The sequence below is a fragment of the Bemisia tabaci genome, chromosome 4 (genome assembly GCF_918797505.1).
Source record: "Bemisia tabaci chromosome 4, PGI_BMITA_v3".
NCBI lineage: Eukaryota > Metazoa > Arthropoda > Insecta > Hemiptera > Aleyrodidae > Bemisia > Bemisia tabaci.
In genome coordinates, this window is record NC_092796.1 from 54206255 (window position 1) to 54218929 (window position 12675).

A 12675-nucleotide genomic window follows, 5' to 3' on the forward strand; every position below is an offset into this window, starting at 1 on the left:
AAAATCGTTGTGTCCTTGGTTGAAGGGAAAACCAAAACAAACGGTATCTCGTAATGAGCATGTAGATAATCTGATAACCTTCTGCCAAAATTTGTCGTTGATGAACTCATATCATTGAGCTTCGATTATCTCACTCGTTTTTCGCTTATTGCTGTAAGTTGCTAGCCTCAAAACGCCCTCAATATGTCTCGTGGACATAATAAAAACCCTTCGATACCAGATCTAGAGATATTTCATATTAGTATATTTATTTAAAGAATGGAAGTATATGAAAAAACACGTATCACCTCTGTTATTTGGTTATGAGTGTAGAGAAATGAGAATTATATATATGCCGCCTTGGCCATGGCTAATGTCGAATTTTTTTTTCTAAGAAATTTCATTTCAGTATGACGCAACCACCCCAAGTATTTTCTTGTGTCTATCTACATATCAAAAAATACATAAGTTCGTTGCAATGTTCTACGATCTTCTGACCACGTTTCAATTATTATTCTCAATAAAACTGACGAAAATGTCCGCATTAAATTTACGATGAATATTTCTGAGTGTATATAGAAAATTCCCCTCAAAAAATATCCAGAAAAATTTTTTGTTGGTCTTGTTTTTTTTTTCAAAAGAGAGGAATTGTAAGCTTTAAATTGGAATCACGGATTTTTTTCAAAGATATCGATGCCGAAAGTATAGTCTTTCGAATTAAATGAAAATGGGTGATCAGACAACGTTGGAGCCTTTCTTGCCGGATAATTGGCTCTCAAAGAGTTAGATCTCATTAGAAACAACACCTACGAATTACGTCGGAATCCCATTCCGGCTTTCGCCACCCGGTGCTTTGATCATCTCTTTTTTCAACCCTCCCCTGCGTTGTCGTTTCACTCAAAAATTTCTCAGCCCCACATTACTTAAAAGGCCAAAATCCAGTAGCATTCAACAAAACGACACTGCTGCCTCAGACGCCGCGTCAGTGGAAGAAGTGGGGACTAAAACGAAAGTTTGACCACTTAATAAGCTTTATTGACTCGATGTTTCCCGAACCAGGGGAGAAAGACGTCGAGTGCTATGCTGCCATCTCAAGCAGGGGCACTCTAACAATGAGAGAAGGTGTAATGGACCACTAGACAAGGCACGAATTTCAGCATTCTGATACATGTCGCTTAACAAAAATTTCACGGAGAACACGATGCAGACAGCAAAAATTACCGAAATAAACTCTACACTCTTCACTTTTGCGTGAATTCAAACCACCCGCTCATGAAAACTGAATGCTCTACGTGATTCACATCGCGAGTTAAACGTTATCTTGACAGTCTCTGCGATATGAAAATCTGGCAACCTCAATCTTGACGCTTTGGCTCAGCTATAGCAAATTTCTTATAGTTTGAACAACACATGGTGGGAAATGAACATTGCTCAATTGAGAAGCTCGCTGAAACCGTTGTAGTGCGCGATTTGATTCACGTAGTGCTTTGAGTTTCTTGTGAGCGAGCAGCTCAAATTCCTCGTGATCAATGTGAAATAAAAACGTAAATATCTTCATTAGGAGTTGGTGTCAGTAATTTTTGTTGCGCGAATCGTGTTTTACGTGAAATTTTGATTAAGAAACATGTATCAAAATGCTTAAATTCGTACATTGTATAGAGGTCCATTGTGTCCATCTAAAATGCTTATATAACTTCACGCTATCAAGTATTGGGTATTTTACTTCGAGAGATATAAGTTTTGGATTCGCTACTGCTTGTTCGAAGGCACCTACTTATGAACGATGAACAAGAAATGAGTCGCATAATAAACTCAAACTTCCAAATTACCTTAATATACCTAACTACTTATACATAATTTCCCCTTTTTGAAGAGAGCAACTTTTATTGAACATTGAAATGGATTGCATTTTGAAATCCCGAACTACAAATCCTGCCGCAGTTCAGAAACAAATTACGTACCAATATTTCCCTCTGTATATCGACGGTGAAACTACCAAACCACGTATCTCGGTTTGCGACGTCGCAGACTTCCTGTCATATTTTATTTTTTAAATGAAAAACTACTTAACGTCCAGTCTTGCAAATTTCTGTGATTTTTCCTCTTCGTGCGGGAAAAATTCTGTGAAAATTTCAAGGAATGATATTGATTTGGTCTACTTCAAAAAAATAAAATGTGAGCGTAGATTTTTAAACACCGCAAACGAGATACGTGGTTTGGTAGTTTCACCGTCGATATGACTGTTTTTACGATGAGCCAGATATTGTAGTTCCTGATTGCAAAATAATTTTCAAATTATACTTTTCATCCTATCTCAGAAATATCACGCCAGATTTAAAAGTGTCTGGTTTACCGCATAAAATATGCAATGGGGAACTTGCAACGTCGCAAATTGGGGTATGAATGTTTTTTACCTCACCGTCAATGATGAGAGAATATATAATTGTGCACGCGCTAGAGCGTAATTCCGACGAATCATTATCTACCGCCATCAAGTCAAAGTGAAACTGTTGAAGGCGCTCTGAGCAACTATTCCGCCATGGAAGTATTGCACAGTATCGGACGAAAATGAAGGCGCCTTGCCGTATGTAAATTGACTGGTATTGTTTACCACTGTGTAGAGCCATATTGATCCTACGATATGCAGCTTTTATTCAATCGATTTTTGTGAAGTTTCGTACCAGATGGCATTTTTTGACGGGAATTTTGAAGTTGAACTCAAATTTTCAAAATTCGAAAATCCAAGGTGGCGGACGTGACTTAAAAGACTATCTCGGCCTCTGTCGTTTGGATTTTTGTGAAACTCGTTAACAGGGGGACTTTTTGACGGGAAACTCGATTTTTTATTTTCAAATCTTCAAAATTCCAAAACCAAAGATGGTGGACGTGGTTTGAAGTGCCCATAAAGTAAACCCTCCTTTTATCGTATGAAGTAAAGTAAAATGGATTCTACGACCATCGTATAACACTGGCGTGTCTGTTTGTCTTTGAAAAGCCCTGGCCACACTATCAATATTTTCGTCAATATCAGTTTTAGGTCTTACAGCCAATATAAACCGGAAATAAGAGCAGTACACAAAAATAGCCCGGATAATTCAACAAAAACAAACGCAGGGAAAAAGGATAAATAAGGTTAAAAATACACATAAAAATGCCTCCGAGTTCCCACAGTAATTTTAATCCCCTTGTCGACCAGAAAACAAACAATACAAATCGTCATTTCCGGCTGAGAGACTGACTGCGTAATTTTGATGTATTGACGAAATTAGTGATGAAGTGGCCAGCGGGCTGATTATTGAAGTCTGACAAAGCTATAGACAAAAAAGACAAAGGGAATATGGAGCAATTCTATTGGTTGAAAAGGGTGGTTCCTGTAGACTAAGGGAGAAAAAGATGGACTTACTAAGGGGCTCTCGTGGGTTGCCATTAGTTAGTCTATTACCTACCTCCTTCGTCCATTGCAACATCCCGCTTCCCTCAATAGGTTCCTTCCATATCCCTTTTGTCTTCTTTGTCTATAGCTTTGTCGATCAATTTCAAAAATCAGTCCGCAGGACCGAAATACATAACGGTATGAGAAGATTGTTCAACGCGACATTCACCAGGTATATGTTAAGGTCAAGACACCAATCATCTCTGAAAATGACACCTAAAAAACCATCTTTACGGCTGTAGTACAAGGTCCTTGGGGGCTTTCCAAGTATTACGTTAACTACTTAAGGGGGCGGGGAAGCACTCGAAGCTTGCTTTACGAAGGGGGAGGGGCTTAGATCCAGTCTTATGCAAAATGAAGTGTCCAGTTCAATTATACAATTTTCAGATATATTTACAGGTTTTTTTTTTTATTTTCTAATGCATGGGGGGGGGTCTGTCAATCTTAAGGCTTTTTCAAAAGGGGGATGAGAGGATTTCTTACGAGTGTATCGAGGGGAGGTACTGGGGGAAGGGGGGCCAAAATACCTTACAAAAACTAACACACGGAAAAAGGATAAATGAGGTCTTGAACGGCCCCACGGCAAATTTTTCCCGGATTGAAAAAAAAAGTTTCGGGCTATATAGACTTACCGTCCGTTCCGGGCTCAGAGGCCGAAAGTTCCGGGTGCTGGAGGCGTATCTCCGACTGCTTCGGGTGCCACGCACGGAACTTTCGGCCTCTGAGTCCAGACGGCATACCTATATAGCCCATAAGTACAGCTTCCACGGCCGGAGTTCTTTTTCCAGTGCGTGAAAAGGATTTTATTTTTTGGTATCCGAATTGGCACAAGTGACTTTACTCACGGGGGAATGATCGGATTACCAACTTTAAATCTGATCTTTTCGACAGTGATGAGGGGCGAGGGTCTGAGTGAGAGGGGAAGGTGGAAGGGTGTAGGGGGGAGAGGGGGGTTGGGCCGAGGAGGCTGAATCCGAAGTGAATAATTTAGTGGATTCGCGGATAGGATGGTGGTAGAAATTACTTTATCTCGCATGAGGAATCCGAGTTGAAAGTTCTATAAGTGGATCGGGGCTAATAATTGATGTGTGGTGGCGTGCTTGCAGGTCGTCAAAATGCTGGCCGTGATCGTGGCGCTGTTCGCGACTCTGTGGCTGCCCTACCGTGGGATGCTCGTCTACAACAGCGTTGCCAGCTTGCTCAACAAGCAGAAATTCATGGACCTATGGTTCCTCCTCTTCGCCAAGACCTGTGTTTTTATCAATAGGTGAGAACTTTTTACTATCCATCACGGTAGAGTACCTTAACCCTCTATGGCATGAATTAATTGGACGTATTTCTATCAAACGGATGTGCATTATGACGTGAGCCCTGTCATGGATATATTCTTATGGGTCTCAGGGCTCATGTCTTAATGCACATAGTTCCGTTTGGCAGAAATACGTCCAATTTTGGATCTCAGATTCTGGAGGACACTAATCTACCTTGCAGCTTGCAAAAAAAAAAAAAAAAAAAAAAAAAAAAAACATTGGGTACGAATTTGCTTTCAAAATTTTAAATTTTTTGGAATCATTTATTCAAAGAAAGAAAAAACTAATGAAAATTCGCAAAGACACGCCACAGAGGATGGATTCAATTTATAAAAACCCCAAAAATACGTTGTTACGAATTCGTAACGCTGCCATAAATGATTTTAACAGAGAGATTATGCAGTGGCAATTGAAGCGTTGGGTGCAGAAAGAGCATTTCTTTGTTGCGGCTTTTAACAATCTCCACTGCTAGGTTATATATTAGGGAGAGAAACATCTACTGGGTGAATTTTCTGAAATTTCACGTTTTTAGCTATGTAATATCACGAAGAATATTTAGTAAAAGTTTCAACGAATCGCACACAAGAACTATAATCATAGTAAACGAAACATTAGCAGAGATTTTCAGACACCGCAATCAAGGAATGTCTTTTCTGCACCCAGCGCTTCAATTGTAGAAAGTTGCATTCATATGTTTCGGCAAATGCTGCTGTTTCTCTCAGATTGATCTGCCATTCGAACCTATGGAAAAGGATCGATAAGCAGGGTGGTCGCAACGAACACCTTAATAATCGATACTTTACCATAGCTTCAAATGGGGAAATGTCGATAATCGACTACTCTCGCCTCGCCACTGCAAACAGCCAAATCAGGCAATCTGTCTAATGCTGAGGCAAATTGTCAAACATTTTCACTTAGATTGAAATTCTGCTTATTCTCCTAATATCAAACAAAATACTTGATGGCTCATGTAAGAAAGAATACTCTGTAATAGTTAGAATCATTAAAATTTATTTTAAGCGATTTTTAGTCCCTTAACTGACATTCATCTTGAAATGTGCATTGTGTTGTGCGACAGAATTTTTAAATTTTTAAAGTTTAAATATTTGAGGAGCATTTGAAGAGAAAATAAAAAGGAGGGTTCGTAGATTTGATGATCAATTTCCTCCAAAATATTGGAAACTTGTGAGCTCCTCGTCAAAAAACATAAGTTCGTAAACTGTCAACATTTGACCATCTCCCATAGGCATTTGATAAAATGCCTGATTTGACTAACTGCCTGTGACACATGCGTGAGGACTGCGAGAGGAGGCTTTGAGTAACTATGTCGGCCACGAATAGCAAGTTATGGAACTAAGGCAATATAACTTAGACTGTCCGAAGTTGTAAAGGTATTGGTTATAATTGGGATTGTCTGATTTGTCTCGAAATAATGCGGCCCATAATAGTATGGTTAATATAAGAAGTTAGCGAAATTCGGCAAGCTGCAAAGTTGTATGGGAAGAGGGAAACGTTTCGTTGTTCAGTTGCTGTTATAGACTCACTCGGGCATTAAGTTCCTACCGTAAAGTTATTGCATATCGATGGTGAAACTGCAAAAGTGCGTATATAGGTTGCGGTGTTTGAAAATCTCCGCTCCTACTTTATTTTTTATAAGGAAACCGAAGCAACATTGGGGCTTGAAATTTCCACAGAATATTCTTCCCATAGAGAAGAAAAATATCCGAAGTACTCAATAAATGATGTTAATTGGTTTTCCATATGAAAAATAAAGTATGACAGGAAATCTGCAACGCCGCAAACCGATATACGCATTCCTGCAGTTTCACCATCGATATAGTAGTCATAAGCCGAAGAACACCCATCCAAGATAAAAAAAAAAAAAAAAAAAAAAAAAAAAAAAAAAAAAATGAAAAAGAACGATTTTCAAAATAATCCTAATATAAATTAACACATTTAAACCTCACAAAAAAACTTCGGCGACGGGAAATTTTGGCGAAGTGAATATATTAACGGGGCTTTACAATTTACTATAACTAACTAACTAACTAACTATTATTTCAAAAATGTTAACTGTTTTTCAAAGGCCCAGCCGCGGCACGTATACATAGACAAAAGCGGAGTCATACCTTGCTATACAAATAAAAATTTTCCTCCGAAAGAACGATTCAAAATCCAAATTTCAAAATCAAAACAAGTTAAACTCAACTGTGTTGGTCTCTAATAAGCTACCTTGGTCTTCCTACAACACCCAAATAAAAAGTCCAAAACAGTGCCAAAATTAGATAAAAATTGATTTTGCATATGAACATTGATTCGTATTTGGAAAAAAATGTTCTACGTTTGTCAGACGCTTATTGACTGGGCATTTATTCACAGTCACGACCCCTGTGCCTTTATTCGGGCTTGGGAAATAAATAGACGCGTAGGATTAGAGAGTTTAATAATAATTAGAGATCAACATCATACAGGAATTCCAATCTTTTTTCACTCATAAATAAACTCACTAATGAAATTTTTGCGGCGATCGTTAAAATTGAACTCATTTTTTCTGCTCTATCGTTCATCCGAGCTTTCACTCGAGACAAAAAAAGTCTCAGTGTAACTTTTCCTCTTCGATGGTTTTATTTACACAGTTATGGGGGTTTTTTTGCCATTTGACGAGTGCTTTTTAGAAGGCAGACTTTTCACGTCTCTCGTGGGCACTCGCCAAATAGTATGTGTTTGCTACAGACACTTCGTCGCTCCTCTGACGTAAGGGCATATCTCGATTCCCACATGACCCCCAGAAAGTATAGAGTTATACGGAGAGCAGGGCTCACATGAGTGTTGAGATAAGGCCTTACGTCAGAGGGGCGACGACTCGTGTGTTGTAAAATAACCGAGACGAGGTTTAATCGCCGCACAGTGGCTCGAGTCAATGGGAGAGGCCGGACAAAATTCGGAAAATTTAAAAGCTTATAAATCCGTTTATACAAAATTTTGAGGTTCTAAAAGTGGTTCCTTGGGTTTCCTCGTGATATTCTCTTCTCGAAGCACCGTTTAAAACTTAAAATGTGACGAAATAAACATCAAAATGTGCAGATTTAGTAAAAATTGTATGTCCGACCTCTCTGATTGACTCGATCCACTGTGCGCCATCCTTAAATACTCGGTAGCCTGTTTTAGAGTTTTCCCGCGGACAGTATCCGACAAATAGACGAATTTACATCAAAAGGGATTATATGCATTGTGAAATGAGCCCTGCCATGCACTTTTCTCATGGATCTTAGGGCTCATATCAAAGTGAATATAGTTACTTTTGATGTAAATACGACTAAATATAACGCGTGAGTGGGTGAATAAGGATAATGTAAAGCACATTTTCCGGATTTTTTCAACTCCCCGCCCCCTCCTCCCTTGTATAAAACACTCGTGAAACCATTCTCTCCCCATGAATAACGTAAAAGAATTCCTATCTCAGGTTTTTATCGGTTTTTTTCTTCTTATTATTTGTGCTAAACAAGACCAAAGCATCTTTTTATAACAACAAAATTTGCATTATTATTGATTTTAGGCCTTTACATACTTATCAGCAAGGTTTTAGGACATTTCGTCAACGATTTTTTGTCCGCGCACCTGTTTTTTCCAGTAATTTACGTCCACGCGTTTTTTCTGTTCGTTTCTGTTGTGAAAAAGTTACTTCAGGCGCCGCCGCACGGCACGGCGGGCGGGCGGCCAGCGCTTAACGCGCATTGGCGCCTACAAACCTAAGTGGATACTTCAAGCATTGTGCAATGCGTGAAGTATCCACTTAGGTTTGTAGGCGACCTGGCGACAGTGAGCCTCTTTCGCTGGCAGGAGTGCACGCCGCGCCGCTCCGCTCTGTTAGGCTTTAATATTTATACTCGCATAGTCAGCGTTTTTTAACTCATGATTTTGAAATGTTGTCTGCATTGATTATTCTCATTTATATTGATGGGGGAAAAATATGTGTCAATTTATCAAAGGAGAATAATAATATAATATGTGTTTTTAAATATTGGTGATTCTGCGTCAAATTTTATGATTTCCAAAGCACTTTAATTTTTTCTTTTACGTTTTGTGCTCGTACTGCAGCGAGGTGTACGCGCAACCAAACGCCCAAAATTTGACGTATTTGACTCTAAAAGATCGATGTACAAATGGGTTAAAACTAAAGATTGCGTGGTTCTTGGTTTTTTTTCCTCTTTTATTCATTTTTGCATTTTCTGTCGGCACAACTTATTGAGATTAATGTCGTTTGGAAAAGTTTTTACAAATATTTGTCACGTTTTAAAAATATAAATGTTTTCAAAATGAAGTAATAATTTCGAAAAGAAAAAGTTAAAAAAATAAAAAAAAAGTATTTATACATATATAAGGTATATTGTACATCGAATATCTCAAGGATAGAAATAAAACCAAATATTCACCAATGACAATTTAAAACGATGATTCAAAAGGAGAAAGTAATAACATTTCATTTAGAAAATGAGCAACCATAACAATACCTCTTTATTTCTCAACTTCTCATTTTCATATTGTCAATATAATTTTACATACCGACTATAATATAACGCTTGAACCGAGTCACTGTTGCTTATTTTACGTGTGGGCGTAAACTACTGGACAAAGAAGGTGCGCGGACAAAAAATCGTTGACAAAATGTCCTGAAACCATCAGCAAGCAATTTCAGTTTCTCTAACCCTTAAAGGATGCTACGCAACAATTAAATGCCCCTCAATTTTGCTTAACTCAGATTATTATGAGTCCATAACTATGACATAAAATTAAAAGATGATGTAATTTTTAATTCAGAAATCTATTTTTCTGAGTTATGGTCTTACAATGTTTCATTAAAAATATATTGATTTCCTATTTAGTTCAAAAATTCAATTTAAATTAACAATTACATCCATGAATAAGATACAGCATCATTATAAATTCTATTTGTTCAATTAGGTTTGTTATTTTTCCATATTATGCGAAAATATCTTATTGTAACTATGAATTCACGCCGCGCTCGCCTTCCATACGTAATTTTGGCTCCAAAATAGACGTTTTGCAACGTTAGAAGCATCGTTCCTGAGTGGCGGGAAAATCATTTATATGTATTACTTGCAAATCATAGCACCTACTCCGCGATATGTTTCACGGATGGATTTGGGCAATGTTTGTTTGATTCAATCTATTCATAATATGATTAGGCTTCAAAGCGTTTGCATTTGCAGTGTCAATAGTAAATTGATTAGGGAGGATACGTGCGGTTTTGTTTATACCAGGCTCAGTTGATTTATATATTTCATGCTGTGACAAATGACTTCATATACTGCATAAACTTTGCCACCCTTCTACTTCATCTAAAAGTCAAGAATTCTCAAGTATAAAAAATAAGGATCATAATTTAATCAACGATGGACTAGTTCCAAAACTCCTCTAAAGAGATTCTGAATTGCAGAGCCGCATTTCCGTACAGGTGGATTTCTGATCATATTTTTCGCACTATCTGCCACTCCAAGTCTTGGACTTTCAGAATTTATCAGAAATTAATCACGAAATCGCCATAGAGAGAGAATTTGCTCCGATTTTCGCTCATGACGAACGAACCCTAGCCGATGGCTTCTTCAACTTTTAATTTTTAAGAGACACAATTATCCCACATTTTATGTCGAGCATGATGTATCTCGCAGACTTGAAAGCGTTTTGGGGCAAAGTACTTCTACTCCAACTACTTCGGAAGATAACTGTTTCTTCGGAAGGAATTATTGCTTGAAGTTCCCAGATCCCACACAGCACATAATGAAAAAACGCACACTTCCGGTTACAGAAGGAAGGAATTGATTGTTCCAAAATTATTTTATCGCAAAACCCCTCAGGCCCTGTGAAAAGATAACAATAATTAAAACCAAAAACAAAAGACATTTTCCCGATTATTATTATTGGACTTGAATCAAACGAAACGCCTGGATGATGAATATACATCTATCATAGTTGTAACATGACTTAAATAAAAAAGTTAGATAATATCTTGTGTAGATCATTGCAATTCCTATAGTAGATAAAGAACAAAAAGTGAGAAAAAATTAACTGAAAAAAAAAATCACCCCCTTCAAAAAATATAAAAATAACTGTCTGAAACGGTTTAGGTTTGTCGCATGCCAATATGTCAAACCGATAACTACACAAGCAAAATCATGACTGCTTGTATTGAAAGCTAAAGCGAAGTTTGGCGTGGGAATTTACAGACCAGGATTGAGTGATTCTTGTCATTGTTCATTGCTCAGTGATTTGACAACAATTTAAAATACCCGTGCGAAAATCAATGCTCATTTCATTGTTTCGGAACTGCAATTATTTGCTTTTGCGATGCACTGTTGATAGTGAATCCAATTAGTCCCGTTACACGCCTACACTGCCGTGCTAAGGAAGAACGCCGTATGAAGATTTAAGAGTTGCCAAATTTCCCTCAATAAAATGTTTATTTTTTAGCAAAGATATGAATAATTCTCTTTGAAATGTTCAGGAACTTTAGGTGGAATTGCCAACAACATTATCTGAAACATTTAAATGAAAATACTCATAGGTTTACCTTGAAATCCGTGTTTTATAAATGGAAATTTGGCAACGCTAGAAGGTTCATACGGCGTTCTTCCTTAGCAAGACAGCACAGTCCAGCAGTTATCATCTTGATTGACACTGTGTTGCGATGAAAAACATTTCCCTATTAGGAGCAATTTTGCTAAAATGAGTGGGCCAGCTCGAATGATGGTGCGGCCCCTGGCCCATGGCCCGTGAGAAAGCCTACCCTATACATGGACGGGGTAAATCGTCGTTCCTCTGACTTAGAATGTAAGAGGTGTATCACAATTTACACGTGAGCCTTATTTTACATATAAATCTATACTTTCTGGGACTCATGCCGGAATTGAGATACGCTTTTAAGTCAATAGAGCAAATAATTGTTCAAATGGCGGGCGCGGGCTGGAACTATTCTCGTTATGACACCCAATAACATGATTTCTTACGAGCGTTTTTATTGTAAATAATTTGAAATTGGAATTCTCCTCGTAAACTTTGACGAGTAAGTGAGGGTTGGATAGACCGACCCCTCTGGCGAAATGTTCACCTGTGGTACCGTTTTTGAAGCGGGAGGCTCCAAAAAACGCACATTTCTTACACAGATTATGAAGTAAGGAATGTATTCTTTCAGACTTTCCCGATGTGTTGATTGTAATTTTTGATCCATTTTCTATAAGATATAGCTCCCCCTTTCTCTCTAGCTAAAGTTGGAACAGACCCATTCCGGGCACAATGGAGATGTTGCATGTGTGAGGGATTTGCGATTTGACTGTTGATTCTTACGTAAAAGTTCGCGAGAAACACGATGGTGCCACTGGTTTTCTCTGAAATCATCTCCCAAGCTCAAAAAAAGCTCTCAAAGTGAGGTCAAAATGGAGGGGATATCCCGTCCCACCCTGAGAGTCCACCTCTACATCAAAACAAACTCTCCATGCAAAGATAGGGAGCAAATAAATCAGCAGGGTTGCCGTGTTTTCAGTTTTGGCGTCAGTTTTCAGTTTTGATGTAGAGGTGGACTCTCAGGGTGGGGCGGGATATCCCCTCCATTTTGGCCTCATTTTGAGAGCTTTTTTTGAGCTTGGGATTTGATTTCAGAGAAAACCAGTGGCATCATCTTGTTTCTCGCGAAATTTTACATAAGAATCAACAGTCAAATTGCAAATCCCTCACACATGCAACATCTCCATTAGACCACAAATGTGTTTTCCCAGAATCGTGCATTTGGCATCGAACGTTTCGTACCAGTTGATTCGATAATTGTTCCTGACCTGCGGTTCGGCATTGCGCATTCCTGGTTTCAGGTGAGGATCAATTTCAGCCGGCGCCCAGCGCAGCGCCGAGTGCAAAGTCAAAGAGATAATAACATCATAGCAG

General features: G+C 38.4%; 1 protein-coding gene across 1 annotated transcript in view; it reads left to right on the top strand.

Moving 5' to 3' along the window:
• Window positions 1-12675, top strand: part of LOC109034077 (thyrotropin-releasing hormone receptor) — a 61676-nt gene that overhangs the window by 35655 nt on the left and 13346 nt on the right. Inside the window, exon 3 of the mRNA XM_019047012.2 lies at window positions 4519-4679. Coding sequence (XP_018902557.2) covers window positions 4519-4679 — 161 coding nt within the window. The remainder of the gene's footprint in view (window positions 1-4518; window positions 4680-12675) is intronic.